Source organism: Carcharodon carcharias, chromosome 16 (genome assembly GCF_017639515.1).
Source record: "Carcharodon carcharias isolate sCarCar2 chromosome 16, sCarCar2.pri, whole genome shotgun sequence".
Taxonomy (NCBI): Eukaryota; Metazoa; Chordata; class Chondrichthyes; order Lamniformes; family Lamnidae; genus Carcharodon; species Carcharodon carcharias.
The window spans coordinates 9,238,122-9,256,218 of record NC_054482.1 but is presented as its reverse complement, the minus strand read 5'-3'; the positions used below and the strand labels follow the sequence as shown (position 1 = coordinate 9,256,218).

At 39.2% G+C, this 18,097-nt stretch overlaps 2 protein-coding genes across 3 annotated transcripts in view; one reads left to right on the top strand and one right to left on the bottom strand.

Annotated features, from left to right (window-relative positions):
• Nucleotides 1-7,728, top strand: part of sass6 (SAS-6 centriolar assembly protein) — a 68,813-nt gene extending 61,085 nt beyond the window's left edge. Inside the window, exons 13-17 of one of the 2 annotated variants that reach the window (XM_041208501.1) lie at nt 3,227-3,360; nt 4,471-4,611; nt 6,192-6,295; nt 6,448-6,539; nt 6,975-7,728. In XM_041208501.1, coding sequence (XP_041064435.1) covers nt 3,227-3,360; nt 4,471-4,611; nt 6,192-6,295; nt 6,448-6,539; nt 6,975-7,081 — 578 coding nt within the window. In that variant the 3' untranslated portion in view covers nt 7,082-7,728. Of the gene's footprint in view, nt 1-132; nt 186-3,226; nt 3,361-4,470; nt 4,612-6,191; nt 6,296-6,447; nt 6,540-6,974 lie in introns of those variants that run through there. The other variant, XM_041208502.1, reaches the window with a different exon arrangement.
• Nucleotides 7,729-11,658: 3,930 nt separating this feature from the next.
• Nucleotides 11,659-18,097, bottom strand: part of mfsd14a1 (major facilitator superfamily domain containing 14A 1) — a 29,368-nt gene continuing 22,929 nt past the window's right edge. Inside the window, exons 9-12 of the mRNA XM_041208417.1 lie at nt 17,190-17,302; nt 15,466-15,563; nt 14,379-14,542; nt 11,659-13,350 (exon numbers count right to left, since the gene is read on the bottom strand). Coding sequence (XP_041064351.1) covers nt 13,144-13,350; nt 14,379-14,542; nt 15,466-15,563; nt 17,190-17,302 — 582 coding nt within the window. The 3' untranslated portion in view covers nt 11,659-13,143. The remainder of the gene's footprint in view (nt 13,351-14,378; nt 14,543-15,465; nt 15,564-17,189; nt 17,303-18,097) is intronic.

Sequence of the window (18,097 nt, the reverse complement as noted above, 5' to 3'; positions counted from 1 at the left end):
AGAGGAGACTACACTATAAGCAGCAAATTGAGCACGCCAGGTTGAATGAAGTGCATGTAAACCACTATTTTACATAGAAACTAAGTAATTAGCTATAATACACAAAGGACCATAGACATTTCTCTCCAACAGAAAGAGAAGACAATTGGTGCTTGAGAGGCACCACGCCTCAAAAGTGGAGCAAGGTGAGGAGGCAAACTTTCATGAACTACCATCGCAAGTACGGGGATTGAACCCACATTGTTGGTGTCATTCTGCATCACACTCTAGCCACCTAGCCAACTGAGCTAACTGACCCTCATTACATAGAAAGAGTATTTGGATTTCCAGACAATGGTCTGGGAAGAAGTGAATGGACAGGGTTTGTTTGAGGAAAGTGCCTTTGAAGAGCAGTTGATTGTATGGGTAATGAGAAAGTGAATAGAATGTCAAGAAGACATTGGCCCCTAAAATCTTAGGGAGACCGAGGTTAAGGAATGTTTGGTGCTTGGATCACATCATAGTTGGAAATGGTATAAGATGATTGGACTATACAAAGGTTAGTAGGGTTCAAGATAGATGGGAGAAGGAATGAAGGAAAAACCTCAGCGAAGGAAAAAAGCAAGAAATTGTGGGAGTATGTAGGTTTGTATTAGATATTTATGGAATACAAGTTTCAACAATTGGAGACAAGTTTGGAGGAACTTCTTACCAACTGAATGAATTCTGTGGAATGTTGGACAGAGCCTTTGTCAGGATGATTGGATAGAATATATGTATGTGTTTGATAGATGACCAAGTGACACAAGCTGAAGCTGAACTCTGAACCTTTCCCAGTGCATTTAGAAAAATATTGCACTCAATCAGTATCCCAGCATTCTTGAATAAATTATCCTTTCCGAATAGACAGCAACAGAAGTTTGTATCTCTTGTGGACAGAAGATTACTTCCGAGTGCAGAACTCAGCCTCGTGAATGATAACACTGAAAGAATAGCAGCACAAAAGAGGAAATCTGATTGCATAAGCCTACTGGATGCACTAAATCAGTAACTTTCAGAGATAGTGAACCAATGTTCAAAGCCTCAGAAAACAGGCACACATTTAAACCTCATGTAACAGACTGGTCTTTCTTTTGATTCTCTGAAAATGACCAAAATTATCGAAGGCCTGAATTTTTCAGATGGTGGGGTCTCACTTCGCGCCATTCAAGAGTTGGCAGGAAGCACATCCCCACCGCCCTGAGTGCCCCACAGCCATTTCATGCTCAAATGAGTGTTAAGTGGCTGCAGGTGGGACTTGCACCCCTCATGCGGGAGGAAGTTCCACCTTAGAAAGCTTCTGGCCAATCTGATTGGTTAACACGTTTCCAGCCCTTGCAGCGACAGCACTGCAGTGGACAGAAGAAATGCAGGAAGGATGTTGGAGCCGGTCACCGGAGGCCCAGGTAAGTTCAAGAGGCCCCAGGGCGGAGAGGTTAGGGAAAAGGAAGCCATTGGACTTTAAGGACTGACTTCAGAAGGTGGCTTCTGATGGAAGCGCCCACCCCTCCACCCACATTCCCACCAAGATGTAACTCTGTTCCTTTATGGGTTTCTCCCACAGAAGTTCAATCCTCCCGCCAGCCTAAAAATTGAGGCTGGGTGGGAAATGGCCTTTAAGTGGCCAGTGATTGGCCTCGATTGGGGCAAAGGCAGCCTTCCCATCCGAGGCCTTGCACACCCCAGCATAAAATTGTTCCGTGGTCCGGGCAGGCAGGAACCCGGAGTGGATCCTATCCCTTAAGTTCATGCTGCTCACCACCTCACCCCCCCCTCCAAACCACCCACCACCACGAATATAAAAACCGTGGGGGAGCGTAAAATTTAGGCCAAAAATTCTTTTTTTTAAAAATATAGATAAAGTTCCAGAAAGTGGAAGTAAGAGTCAGAGATAGATCAGTAAAGATGAGAAGTGGAAATAAGACTTTAATTTCTGTAGATCAGAGTCAGCACCAACAACTATCATTGTAAAAGAGGAAGAGATCAAGGAAATGGCCTGAGCAGAGTGGGTACAAAAGGGTGAAATTCATTTTGCCAATACAAAATGGGAGATCTCCAATTGATAGGCCAACTTTTTCACAAAAATTAAATGAGGATTCCTTCCCCGGGGTGTTGCAACTCGCCTTTGAAAAGATGAAAGGCCTTGTGATTATTATCATAGCAACAACCATTGTAATAAAATAATGGGAGCTAGATAATCAATAATTATCAAAGAAGGAAAGTATGTTAAAGGTTGCATGTAGGTAGATGGAAACTGGCAAGGAAAGAAAAATGGGACATGAATTTGGAGAGCAGCAAGCAGGCTTAAGCAATGCACATGCCTGGATACCTGCTTGCGCATCATCACAATAAAACAGAAAGCTGTTTTGCAAGGTTACGGAACAATGATTCAATGTCGGGAACAATTGGGGAGGGGCCATCTGGGTGGCAGGCAAATGTTGATTTTCAGAAGACCCATGATCAGTGACAGTCTGGGACATGATGATCTATTGTTCACAGTAGGATCATGGTCATGAGGGAGATAGCATGATCAATCTGGAAATTGTGCAATTCTTACTTTCATTGTTACTGATCTGTTGCTATATGTGATGAAATTTGGCTGGTCATCCTGTATTAATTTCAATCAAGTAAGTTTTATTTTGCAAGAAGTGAGATCGTACAGGAAGAAACAGAGCTGATTCTTCTTTACTAGAGGGAGACCGTAGAAAGGGAGAGAAAATCAGTAGCTTTTCTTGCACATTTTGCAATTTAACCATAGCAAAAGCAGGGCATATTATGCTGTCTTGTATTCCTAGTAAGACCAGGGCTTTAAAATAAGGCAGCAGGACTATTTGTAATTTCATTGTTGCATTGTATTATTATTTGCTTGCACAGCATTTAAGTTGCCCAATATTAATGTTAGCCTGAAGTGTTTTATATAGCCAGTAACAAGGTAGCACAGAAAGATGCTGAGAGGGGAAAATAGAAGACCTGAGACGAGAGGGTAGAGAGGAAATTAATGGATTGTCTTGCACATTCTGCCGGGGATCTGAGACTGCAGTGCTCCTTACTCAGAGGAATGTACCTGTTTATGCGCACACAAGAGACTCATGACAAAAAAGAAAATTATGTTTAGGGAAAGCAATAGAAGAGTTAATTCTCCTGGTATGAAATTGACAGCTCACAAACAATTTATTTCACATCTAACTTATTTTTTCTTTCCCCTAAGTGATTACATGGCTCAACAAACAACTTAATGAAAATCAAATGATGAGGAGGCAAGAAATAATGGGAACATCTGGAATAAGTTCTGCTTCTGGAAGCAATGGTCTCTTCAAAAGAGGAACAGTACAACCCAATATAGTAAGTATATTCAACATTTAAGAACATTCTTATCAATTTAAATTATGAGCATTGCAAAACACTGATTTCAGCAGTTTGTTTCTTAATCGTGTCATTGGAGTGATGACAAAAGTGATTGCATTAAGAGATACAAACTAGTTTTAATGTTGCAAGTATAGGAAATTGTTTTTTTTCCATTTTTCTGGCCAAATTTCTCGAATACTCTGCCTCCTTGGAAGAAGGATATCCTGTGGTTTTATAGGTCACTCTATGCACTGGTGAAATGAATAGGGCAAAATTTAAAGGGAGAAGCGCCCCAAAACATGAAGGGTTCAAATTTGCTATTGTCTCTGTATGAGTCTACCCACACATTAAGACAAGTTGGAGGATTTGGAAAAAATAAGAGTGGCCAGAACACTTCTAGTAGTTCCATAAGAGTTTGTTCCACTGCCTTCCCACTGCCCAGAACATCTTTTATTCAGGTCCTCACTCTGATCAGTGGAACAGGAACAGAGGGAAATGCAGTGGTGATCCAAGTCCTGACCACTTGATGTCATTTAGATGTGGCATGAATAACAAGAGAACGGTGACGAGTTGATGTCAAAGAGGTTGAGGAAAATGCTAGTGATCAATTTTTAATGGATGGGGATTTGAATCGGTCATTAAATGCCCCCATACATCCCATTTTGCTTAATTCTTTATGGAGGAAAATGTAGGCTGTGGTCAATATGAATTTTAAATGCTGCCTTCAGCAATTATGTTTTGGAGAAATAATAAAGATTGCTATTCTTTAAAAATTAAAAAAACTTCAATTCAAAAAGAACTATACTTTGTTTTGGTAAGACAGCTTTGTCTTTTACCAAAAAGAAAGCTAATTCAGGAACTCTTATAATTTCAGTTTTCTTTTGAAGCACCTAGCTTTTTTATTTCTAAGTAAAACTCCAATGTTATAGCGCTTAAGATAGAAAATCAGGTTTTGTGGTTATACAATTGGCTTTGAACCTGCTACACTTTAATATGTACTGTATTTCATGTTCAAGATTACATAATTCAGCATGTTTTGAACATTTGTAAGTTTGTCAGGGATGTTTGAAATAGTTAATGTGACTTTTGTTCCTTCATTTATTGCAGTCGGAGAAAAATCCTTTTTTAATTGCTTCTGGAGCCAACTATCCAGTTACCTCTGTGACATCATCTTTTGCACACCAGTTTTCAGTCAATGGTGTGAAGTCACACCATGCTATGTCACGTGAGCACAGCTTGGGACCAAAGGTAAGCATCTGCGCTTTCTCTTTTAAGTTTTTAATTGGTGATAGTGACCTTCCATCTTGTAAGACAGTGGTTTGCGCCTTGGCGGTCAACTCTGTGTTAAGCTGGTGTGGCTCAGGTGTCCCACTCTGACTTGGCAGTCTCTGCCGCATTTGCTGCAGAAGAAGACAGTAGACTGAGAAGGTGCACAATTCGCAGGCCTCTGTTTTCTCTGGACCCTCTTCTTGGTCAGCTGAGCTTTTCGTTTCTGCTTGCCTTTTCCAATGCACTTCCAGAGGTCATGGGCATTAGCGACTGCCTCCCACTTGTCAGTGTCCGCTATCTTCATAACCTGCTTGAAGGTTTCCTTGTAGCAGAGGTGGGACCCCCAAAATGTTGTGACCCAGTGGCCAAATCACCGTATAAAAGATCTTTGGGTGTATGGCCGTCGTCCATCCGATGAATGTGACTGAACCAGCGCAGACATCATTGGCTTAGCAATGAATATTTGCTGATGAAATTAGCACTCTCCAGGACTTCTGCGTTGATGACCTTGTCCTGCCAAGAGATACTGAAAATATGTCTGAACCAATGAAGGTGGAAATTGTTCAGCCTTTTCTCCTGTCTAACTTTATGTTGTCCAGATCTCACCACTGTAGATGTGTGCGCTGAGCACGCAGGCTTGGTAGACTCGCCGTTAGGTGCTCTTAGTCAGGTTATTGTTCCACACACTTTTACTCAGCTAGGGCATAACAGCTGTAGCTTTTGAAATATTTGTATTGATATCAGCATCAAGTAACAGATTGCTGGTGATTGTGGAGCCTAGATATGTGAAGCTATCAACAACCTCCAATGTCACATGGTCAGTGCTAATGGATGGGAGCATGACAACATCCTGGACCATGAAATTTGTCTTCCTGATGCTGATGGTCAAACCAAATACTTCACAGGCATGAGAGAGTCGGTCCATTTGCTACTGCAGTTGTCCGTTCTTCAGTATGGAATGTTAGTGTGACAACGTCAGCATAGAGCAACTCTCTGATGAAGACTTAGCGCACTTTTTGTCTTGGTTGATGCATCACTTACATTTTGTGGCAGAATCTAGGAAATGTAAACAGTTCACAGAACCATTTTCATCTTAGTTTAGAAGGAAACTCTTGTTGGTATTAGATTCAGTGAGTAGAAAATTATATGTAGTGGATGAAATGGATCTTAAATACATCAAAACCTTGCTGTATTAAGGTGTTCTGTTAAGAATAAAGAAATCAAATATATGGCACGTTTGAATTTTGTTTTCTCTAGTTGTGCAATGGTAAATTTTTGTGCGCTGTCTCCCACTCATCCTACATAACTTCAGCAGATCAACCACAGAATCCCAGAAAAACAATATAAATAGCAATTTACACCATTTCTCTTCAGTTTCCATGGCTCTTTCAGTGAATGAGTGGGACCACTCCTGTGGAAATATAAATCCATTCTGTACCATCAAATTATTCCTAACTTCCAAATAACTAACTTTATTTTAGTGTAAAATGTTGCATTAAACTAGTCTTAACTGCTTTATTTTTCATTTGTAACAATTGCATATTTTTCATTTTTAACAGGTTCAGATTAACTCTCAATATTTAAAATCAAGTACACCATCAATGATATCAAAACCAAAACTTCCAGTGGGATTATGCACAGCTCCTTCATCAGGCAAAGAAAAGTATGTTGGTGTGAAATATCTTTTATTTGCAATTATGACTGCACCTTATTAGTAAAATAGCCATTTTTACATTTTTGTCAATCCTTACCCTGTTATTTGTTAATAATGGCCAGCCTTCAGGTTGACATTTCTTTTTACCTTCCTCTTTGTAGCAAAGTTGGTGCTTTAGAATCAAAGTATTTTAAGCAGCGACAAGACAGCATCCCTCTGCGAGGACTCTCTGCTCATCACAATACCTGTTCAGGTAGGAATGGTATTTCTTGACATATTTAATGTGGCATGCTCAGCATCCTTGCTTAAATATTTGAATGTAAATCCTAATGTTTCTGGGCCTTGTTAAAGTATGTCTTCTTAGTTAAATGGATACAGCCATCAATAATGGTTTGACTTTCGTTCTATGTTTTATTGATGTTACTTATGTGTAATTTGGGAGGCCAGTGTTATTTTGCACTTTGAAGCTTTTAAGGTTGAGTAGAAAAAGCATTACTTGCATTATAAATGGGGGAAAATTTAAACATTTGATAGAAAGTAATCACAGCACATATTCACAATATCAAAATTATTTTGGATCTATGGATGTGTTTTTATTAACATAGTGAAAGGCATTCTATATAAAAGTATTTACAGATAATATTAAATGTTCTTAGTTCAGTTTTCAAGTGTATTTTTATTTTGTTAGAACACCAGAAATCATTCCCATCTACAATAGGAGCACAAACTACAAAATCTGGACTACTCCCTCCAGCTTCTGCCTACTTCTGTGGACAAGAATCAGAACCATCCTGATCCTGAAGTAACTTTTGACAGTGGGCTCACCGGTCCTAAAAAGTACTGAGACAAAATTTAGACAGTCTAACATTTGGACTGATTAGAATTGCAGTGATCAATTTCTTCAAAGCTAACGATTGAAGCTATAGTTGAAGCTTTTGCTGTAAGCTATAAATCGCACATGCAATTTGAAAAGAATGTGCTTGGCAATTATGGAGAAACCCATAAGGAATAAATTACCATTGGCTCATGATAAGGAAAGGTTTTTTTATATGTGTATATTTATTATTGCCTCTTGAAATGCGGCATAAAGTTTCAAAATTTGTCGATGATACCAAACTTGGAGATGTAGTAAACAGTGAAGACAATACCAATCGATTGCAACAGGACCTAGGCTGGCAGGATGGGAAGGCAAGCGACAAATGGAATTTAATACAGGGAAATGAGGTGGTGCATTTTGTTAGAAGAGGTAGGGAGAGGTAGTATAGACTCAAAGGCACAGTACTAATGATTGTGTAGGTATAGAGGGACCTGGGGGCACAAGGCTTTTTAAAAAAAATTGTTCATGGGATGCAGTTGTTACAGGCCAGGCCAGCATTTCTTACTTATCTCTAATTGCCCTTGGGAAGGTGGTTGTGAGCTGCCGCCTTGAACTGCTGCAGTCCATCTGGTGCAGGGGAACCCACAGTGCCGTTAGGAAGGAAATTCCAAAATTTTGATCCAGCGACAGTGAAGGAACGGCAATATATTTCCAAGTTGGGATGGTGTGTGGCTTGGAGGAGAACCCATAGGTGATGGTGGTGTTTCCGTGTGACTGCTGTCCCTTGTATTTGTGGGTGTTATAGGTCATGGATTTGAAAAGTGCTGTTGAAGGAGACTTGGCGTGTTGCTGCAGTGCATCTCTGTATGGTACACACTGCTGCCACTGTGCAAGTGGTGGGAGTAAATGTTTAAGGTGTTGGGTGAGGTCCCGATTAAGCAGCTCCATTTCCTGAATAGTGTCGAGCTTCTCAAGTGTTCTTGGAATATTTTACACTTGCCTGGATGAGTGTGGCTCCATCACATTCCTGACTTTTGCCTTATGGATGGTGGACAGACTTTGGGGAATCAGGAGGTGAGTTACTTGCCTCTGACCTGCTCTTGTAGCCACAGTATATATATGGCTGGTCCAGTTAAGTTTCTGGTCAATAGTACCCACCTGGATGTTGATGGTGGGAATTCAGTGCTATTAGTACCATTGAACAAGATTCCACAAGTGCTTACTAGCACTTGTTTTTATCGGTCTTTATCTCACATTTTTTTATTCATTTGTGGGATGTGGGCATCGTTGGCTAGACCAGCATTTATTGCCCTTGAGAAGGTGGTGGTGAGCTGCCTCCTTGAACTGCTGCAGTGAAGGAATAGCGATATAGTTCCAAGTCAGAATGATGTGTGACTTGGAGGGGAACTTGCAGGTGGTGGTGTTCCCATGCATCTGCTGCTCATGTCCTTCCAGGTGGCAGAAGTTGCATGTTTGGAAGGTGCTGTTGAAGGAGCCTTGGTGAGTTGCTGCCATGTATCCTGTAGATGGTACACACTGCTGCCATGATGCATTGGTGATAGAGTGAATGTTGAAGATGGTAGATGGGCAAGTGTCTGGTAATGTCTTTTCTCTATGTCTATGAGAAAGTCAAAGTATAATAATGATGTTGGCTTTCTTTCCTTCTCTCACCTCTACAGTGCATCTTGTATATGGTACACACTGCTACCATTGTGTGTCAGTGGTGAAAGGAGAGAACGTTTAAGGTAGTGGGTAAGGTCCCAATTAAGCAGCTGCTTTTCCTGGATGGTGGTGAGCTTCTCAATTGTCCTTGGAATATTCCCCCACCCCAACCCCAACCCCCATCAGTTGGGGTCAGTGTTCAGATTCCAAAATGTATTTTTTGATAGTGGTGGAAAGGGGTGGACCGAGAGATGAGATGGCCTTAACTGCACATGAAAAACTTAATTACAATCTATATTAATGACTTGGATTCAGGGATAGAAGGTACTACAGCTAAATTTGCAGATGACACCAAAATAGGTGGGAAAGTAAGTTGCAATGAAGAAATAAGAAATTTACAAATGGATATGGACAGGTTAGATGAATGGGCCAAAAGTTGGCAGATGGAGTTTAACGTGGATAAGTGTGAGGTTATCCATTTTGGTCGGTAGAATAAAAAGGCAACTTATTATTTAAATGGAGAGAAACTTCAGAATGCTTCAGTGCAGAGGGATCTGGGTGTCCTCATGCATGAATCGCTGAAAGCTAGCATGCAGGTACAGCAGGTAATAAGGAAGGTAAATGGAATTTTGGCATTTATTGCTAAAGGAATGGAGTATAAAAATAGGGAAGTATTCTTGCAACTATACAAGGCATTGATGAGACCGCACCTGGAGTACTGTGCACAGTTTTGGTCCCCTTTCTTGAGGAAGGATGTCATTGCACTGGAGACGGTTCAGAGGAGGTTCACTAGAATAATTCCAGAGTTGCGGGGCTTGTCTTATGAGGAGAGATTGAGCAGTTTAGGCCTATACTCACTAGAGTTTAGAAGGATGAGAGGAGATCTAATTGAGGTATATAAGATGCTAAAGGGGATAGACAAAGTAGACGTGAAGCGGATGGTTTCCCCTTGTGGGGCATTCTAAAACGAGAGGCCATAATTTTAGACTAAGTGGTGGTAGATTTAAATCAGAAATCGGGAGGGTCTTGAATCTGTGGAATTCACTACCTCAGAGTGCAGTGGATGCCGGGACACTGGATAAATTTGAGGATTTAGACAGACTTTTAATTAGTAACGGGTTGATAGGTTATGGGGAGGGGGTGGGAAATTGGAGTTGAGGCCGAAATGAGATCAGCCATGATCGTAATGAATGGCGGGGCAGGCTCGAGGGGCTGAATTGCCTACTCCTGCTCCTAGTTCTTATGTTCTTAAAATTGGGGAATAGATTTTGAATGAAAATTAACTTTCTCATTTATCTGACCTTGATTGTAAACTACACAGTTCAACAAAGCAAGGAGAAATAACATAATTTGGTCAAAAGTTCATTCAAAAATGTAATGTTTGATTTCATTCTGATAACATAGCTTTACCTATCTGTCATTTGTAGTTTTCAAATTTGGTGTAAAGTTTGCACAGCTAGTAATCAGTTTGACATGTATGACATTACTGTTATGAAACAAAAATGCTTGTCACTATAAAAATGTATAAGGAATGTAAATATTTTAAGTAAAGATATTTTATTTCTTACAAATTGGCATTGAATTCATTGTGTCCATTAATGCCCAAGAAGAGTTAAATAAATATTTTTATATTTGTATCGACTCTTGGTTCTTTTTACTTTTATTAACTATACTTATGAAAATTTGTACTTTGGGCAATGGAACATTTAGCTTTACATAATTTAGGTTACATTGACTGATGTTTGGTTAAGTCCATACATTTTAGTATTGGCAGGTTAGGTTTGTTGCATGGTTGGGTTAACCATGTCCGACATGGAAGATGACACCCTATTGAGAATGAAAGTTACCTGCAGTTGCAGAGCGCTCCTTAGAAGTTCTGTGAAGAAAACATGAATTTACGTATTGTATCTTTGATGATTATAAAGGACTTTGGGATGTTCTGAGAACATCAGTTACTTTTGAAATATTGATGAACAGCAGCAAGTGGCCTGCAGCAAAGTCCCAAAATAACCAGTTACTGTTTAGGGATAAATATTAGCCAGAACTCCTGTGCTTTTTGAAAAGTGCCATGGGTCTTTTAAATCCATTTAAGATGATGAGATCTAACATCCTCTGAAATACAGCACTTCTATAGAACTGGTGTCAGCCTGGATCATGTGCTCATGTGGTAGAATGGCAGTTGAACGCATAACCTTCTGGCTTAAAAATTACCATGAGGGGCATTGAAAGCTGAGATAAGCTGGAGCTCCTGAACTATTTTCCAGTGAATAGGTGCATCCAAGTGTACTTTATATAGCCACTGAAGTGTTACATTCAGTGTATGTCTGAGTTTGGGTTTTCATATTCTGCATAAATGGTGATAGGTCAATTTTCATTGCTGTTAGCTAACAGCCTAGTTATTATGCCCAGGCATTCAAAATTGTGGGAATGGAGTATAATAAGAGGTGGTTGTTGTTGCCTGAGTTTCAAAAGACCAAAAACCATTTTAAGAATTGGAGCAGGGTGCAAGGAAAATAAAACTTGAGATGTCCAAAGTATCCGAGGGCAGAGATTCAGGTGTACAACATGGATATGATTACCATGATGGATAGCTTCAATAAACAGCAATTTCCATGACTTTCTGAAAGTTTAGACAGAATGACTGAAAAGATGGAGAGTTTTAATGAAAGTTTCACTGAAAACAGCCTGAAATGTAAACAATGATCAAACAATTAATGGTAGAGCACGACAGAGCGGTGAGCTGGTGATTAGCTTTCATTTGGGAGATATAAAGAGAAATATCAAAATGTAGACAAGATTGACAAGTTTTGAAATAGCTTGGTGAGGGACATATTGATATTTTAAAATAAATTGATGCACTGTCCAAGGTAAAGTTAGAAACAATGACAAATGCTTAACTTAAAATATTTAGCTTTATTAAACTAAATAACAATGACATATTTTGTTGAGCTTATTTATCTTATGGTCACCAGATCCAAATAAAACAAGGCATTAAGCAAAATAACACCACAATGGAATAATTAATTTTTCAGGAGCTACTTTATAAAGGTATTGACATTATTTCATACAAAGCAATACAATGTTTTTGTTACATTTCAAATAACCACACAGACAATTTAAGAAAGTTGATGTCTGCCACTGTTGCAAATTTGGTACTGTGATTAACTTTATTTACCACAAAATGGATCATATTGCTAAAGGCCACTAAATTAAGAGGACATTTTGACATACAAAACAATGTCATTTTCAAGGCTGTATGTTTAAAATTACATGTTTTGATCAATACAACTTGGTCTGAAGTTAAATAAATATCACTCATTACAACAGCTATAAAAAAGTATAGAAAACAAAAGTTCAAAAGGCATAAAAAGGGTGGCATTAAAAATGTTTGTATTTAAATGGCAAAACCCATCAGTAATAGTGCTGCTGGTAAACATTCAAAACTACTAGCATTTTTAAGACAAACTGCCTTTTAGGCTAGCTGGCTGAGAAAATTGAAATGGAGAACACATTTCACTGTCTATGTCAGCAAGGCATTCCAGCACCAATCCCAGACTGAAATATTCTCATTAACATGATACTTGAAATGAAGGGTCTGAATGAAATAGATGAACTCTCAAAGCTAGCTTAAAAATTCATTTGATGTGACATCTTGTGTAAATACTAGAAAGAAAATACCACATGCAATGTTTTGAATTTATATCTTAATTATCATGCTGCCTTGAATACTTTTTCTTGCAGATAAACTGGCAACCAGCTTTCAATTTTTCAAGTGCTTCTACAACATTTAAGGCATGAATATCTAACCACCCTGGCTTCCACAAAAATGCTCAAAATGGATGCTGCACAAATTCTCCTCATCTGTCCCACTGGGACATAGGGTAATTCCAGACCCATATAGAGCAAAACACCTCCAACATAGAGGTATGGACTGACCACAGTTTTAGATCTATATCAATTGCTAATATTCATTACATCTTTAAATAAAGCAGAACTACACTAAGTGTTTAATGATGATTTTCTTTATGTGGCAAAAATGAACTTTCAGCCATGTCACAGGGTCTTGGAGTAGCATCACGTCAGAAATCCTCAATAAAACAATCCCTGGGAAGCTTTTTAGTAAATACTTGTACAATCTGTTTCTTGAAAGTTTGTTCAATTCTATTATGTAGACCTCCTGATATATTTGCATTTCTGCAACAAGTTTGTCATCTTGAAGGGATCAACACAATCCTGAGTGGCAATGCCCAGATTCCTGGATTGTTTGATAGGTCAACACCACAATCTGAGGTTTTTTTTAAAGACTGTACCCTGTACAGTTTGTTTTCAGTGTTCATCAGAAGTCACTGTGGGTACTGGAACAAACTACATCCTGTTGTCATACACTTGTGTCCTGAAGTAGAGGTTCTTTGGCGTCAGCAGGGACCTGTGGACTGTGTGGATGGCCATGGCTACTAGTGTGTTTCTTCCAGTTGCTAGATCTTAGAGACATGTTTCTATATTCCGGGATGAACAAGGCAACAAGCAAAGCCAGCAATACCGAGCATGCTCCAAATAAGAATGGTGGTCCAGGAATTATCGAACCCTGATAAAAATTAAAAAATGGAAAAATATTTAACAGCACAATACAAACACAAGAAAACATATGAAATACATCACTTTCCTAATCTTCACTTCCGTTTCTCCATTCTTATTTGCCCATTTTACTTTTTCTTCTATTTAATCCAATGATTTTGAAAATCTCTGAAGTACCTGCTGCAAATACTGACACATTCCTGGGGATCTTCTGACAGCATCAGCTAGTCAAAAGAAATTTCAAGTACACAGCAACAGAAGTACCACACAAATCAGAGAAACAGGATGACCTCTGGGACCACCTGGAACCTGCCCTCACTGATATTCTCCTATCTCTTTTCTAAAGAAACTTTGAACATATTTTCAGCCTTAGGATTCCCACTTTGGAAGTGGAAGCAATTGGTAAAACACTAGTGTGCTGCAAGCCAGCATCATCCCCAAAGTTTAGTCAATTTTTGACACGAGGCTGGTTGAAAGGGTTGTGGCTTGTTGAGTAAATATTGCAGAAACTCCCTATTCCGGACAAGTACACTTGTCTCTGGTGAGGTAAAGGTTAAAAACATAAGAATTTTGTTTTGCGTTCAGATAACAAGTTTAACTAATTCTTAAAATGGCCATTCAAAAACTCCAACTGCAAACCTAGTAGAGTTCAGAGAAGACCCAATATAAGGAAATACAATCTCCAATTGCCACTGCCAACTGACAGATCTTTCAAATAAGTTCACTACAGGTCAGCACATTTAGAGACACGTGTAGTGCCACGTGTAAGTTTATGCTCTCACTTTTACTTAGTGTATAGGTATTTGAAGTGTTCATCCACATGCTGTGCGTGTATGTAAAGGAAAATAAAATATATCTATGGGACACTCTGCAGTGCAATTAAGGAAGAGGCAGGAATCTGTGCTCTTTCACCCAATTCCACATTGCTCACTGGGTCTGAATGTAAGAAACTACAGATGATCACAGTTTTAGCATTGCAGAATTAGCACTGTAAAGTAAGGTGCCAAGCAAATACCTAGTATTACCACTCAACCTTACCTGCTGAGAATGACTATCTGCCTTCCTACTGTCAGGTGACCCAGCTTCATTCTCTGGTACTTCATTTAGTTCCACGTGAAAAATATAGAATATAAATCCATAGAGAGCTGGCCCTAGGCCATTACACAGTCCTCGAATTCCTGTGACCATTCCTTGAACAACACCTATAAACAATGTAAATTTTAGTTCATGTTCAAAAGGAACTTGATTATAAACAAAAAGTCACTTTCACGCAATGGCTATTATATTACAAGTTAACTCAAACCACGTTTTAGTGCCATTGCTGAACAATTCCCTGTGGAAGTCCAGATAAATGTATCTGAGTCAAGATCAATTGGAAGTCAAAATGTAGGTTCCTTTTTCATTTTTAAGAAAAAAAATGTTTTGCGTTTGTAACTAAATGTGAAATTTTGCTGCATGATGCAAAAAGGTGAGGGATATGATGCATTACAGGGTGCATCCCATATTAATGGAACATAAACCAAGTTTTTTTACTGGTAAGAAAATAATCCTCACTTCACATTTTTTAAACAAGGCTTTCAAAACCAGTTTGCCACTGGACTGTGCTGCCTCTGACTGCAGCTTTCAGAGCCCATGTAAGGTCAAAGGCACAGAAATCACTTCCTTTAAAGCTGATAACGCGGGCATATCAGGCACCTGTTGTCAATGGCACATTATTGATATATCTAGAAATACATGGAAGTAAAAATCTATTATAGACCACACTGCAGTTAAAAACTTAGTATTTAGATGTACCTTTTGCGAAGAACCCTACACCATTCATTGGTAACAGAAATCCACAATTATGTCATAGTAATACCTACAAACACTGGGGGGGCAGCAGAAAGATTGAGCACATGTTCTAATTAAAAAGGTAAATAATCTCAGCAAAGTCAAGTTTAAATTCTGTACATACTTTAGAAGGTGAAATTTAAAACACATTACAAATTGTCTGATGAATGAAAAGAACTACAAAGGTTACTTCCCATTTTCTAAAAATAGGAAAAAAGCCCACATTGGAGCTATTGATGATAATTTTTCTACTCTAATTCGGCAGCACCAATTCCTATGAAAGGTAAAGCTTTACCTTGTTGATCTGGATCAGCATTCCTCGACACCAATGCACTCACAGCTGGAAAAGTAATGCTGGACATGGCTGCCACTGCTCCTGCTGCCCACATCATCCTACAGTCAATGCACATAAATGTTACATCACTAAGCTCCATAATAATGAAGTAAAAAGGATAAAATGATATGGGAAAAGATAAGGGCTATGATATGGGATTAGGGCTATTTCCCACAGGGTGACCAAGTGTCCTATAAAATATTAGGTCCGGTCACCTCCCTCGGACGCTGTTTTATCTCATATTCTGCATCAGTTAATTTTGTGAACAGTGATCTTTCGACCGCAGTTCGCTGTCCCGTTCCCAGAGAGGGGCTGGTACAGGACCTGTCCCTACATTTAAAGCTCTGGCAGCATGGCCCATGCCAAGTGTCCCTTAAATTTTTAACACTGCCTGAGATAGAATAATAACTTTAAGAAAGGATTTAGATGAAAGATGTTACATTTCTTCAGTTGAAATGAATTTCCATTTTAACATTCTATGGCAAGAAAAATATAAATAAAGGATTATAGTTGTTTGGTAGTACAGAACTTGAGTATCGCTGAGAAAAAGATTTTTTTGTTGAAGCTTTTCATCTTGCACTCATTAGGATAATTTGCAAGAATACCAAATGCAAAGTTTTTACCATTTATACTGTATGAGAAGAGCGTGCTGATTTGTTGGGAAGTGGACTCTGATTGGTAGAGGTGCTACCATGGAGGATGCACAGGTTGATGGTGATTGACAGTTAACTTATAAGTATTGTTGGAAATTTAAACCAGCCAGCTTGACACTGATTGGTCAAAGCGTTGCCCTGAGGAATGAACCAGCGAATCCTGTCACTTATTTTGTTTAACTGAAACAGATGCAATGCATGTACATTTCTTTGTCTGCATAGAACAGGGCCCTGTGTATTAATAAATGTAGCTTCCAGTACATGCAAACATGCCACACTGTGACTGACGATCTTGAATTGGCTGTCAGTGTAATTCTTAGCACACTGAAGATTTTTTAGCAAATGTTGTCCAATTGCAAAATCACATCTAATATTGGATACTGTGTTTTGAGTTATGCAAGCACGGGTTGGTTGGGTATGGTCTGTACCTCGCCTGTTGCAAACAGTGGAAGGGACATGCTGTTTGATATGATCCGCCAGTCTCTGAGACGTATGGCCCACACACCTAGCATCACACTGACACTGAAATTCATATACCACATTATTCATTTGTGTGATAGGCAGAACATCTTTTTGGCTTGATGGCAGTATTCTGTTAGTGGTGAATACCATTCATGTTGCTGCTGCATAGTAGCAGCGTGAAGCAGCTGGCTTCACCTATTGTTCAAATTGGTTCATTCCTCAGGGCAATGCCTTGACCAATCATGGTCAAGCTGCCTGGTTTAAATTTCGAACAATGCTTGGCAGTTAATTGTCAGTCACCATCAACTGTTGCATTCTCCATGGCAATGCCTCTACCAATCAGAGTCCACTTGCCAATCAATCAATACTCTCTTCTCATACAGTATAAACTGTTGCTCCCTTTACATTTGGTATTCTTGTGAATTGTACTGATGAGTGCAAGACGAAAAGCTTCGACAAAAAAGTCTCTTTATTCAGCAATAAATAAAGGATTATTCTCAACACAGATGCAAGTCCATTTAAAGCATATATAAGGGTTATTAAATCTCCTGAAAGATTCAAAGTACATACCAAGGCTCAGAGCCAAAGCCATACCAAGCCAACTGTAACATCTGGAATCCCAAACCAAGCAGAATAGTGTTTTTGTTCCCAATGGATCTCATCAGCAAACTCAGGACTGCTGTCTGAAAAAGAAATGCAGTTAACTTTTAAGCATGTTTTTGGGGTCAACAGTTTCAACATATTGCATTTCTTCAATGCTCCTCATGCACAGGAAAACATTGGAGAATACTAATCAGGAGCGGAAATGAGCAAATGGATAAGGTTGGTGAGGAAGCAAATACATTGTTGAAGAGAGAAGTGTTTTTTAGAAATTCTGAAAGTAGGGAGGAGACAAAAAACATCAAAGCCAGAGTTCCAGAGGGAAAGGATGCAGTAACTGAAGAAGTGGCCATCGCTAGCATTGCAAAAGGACAAGGAAACAAGGAGAATTGTAATGTCAGAATGACAGGACATACAGACAAGAACATATGGCTGCAGCAGACGCAATTTTGGAATGGGAGGAGGTTAGGTGAGGCATAATGGAAGGAATCGAGGTCAATTTGCCATGGCCTGGGAACCAGTATTCGAGGGTACAGTAACATAGTGGTTATGTTACTGGACTAGTAACCCAGGGTTACTAGAGGCCTTGATTAAAGTTCCAGAGGCATGAGTTCAAATCCACCCTCGCAGTTGAAGAATTTAAATTCAATTGAATAAATAAATCTGGAGTAAATAGCTAGTATCAGTGATAGTTACCATGAAACTATTGGATTGTTGTAAAAGTCCATTTGATTTACTTATGCCCTTAAGAGAAGGACATCTGCTGTCTTTACCCAGTCTGGCCTGCATGTGACTTCAGACCCACAGTAATGTGCTTAATGTTTAACTGCCCTCTGAAATGGCCTAGCAAGCCACTTAGTTGTATTCAAGAAGATAGC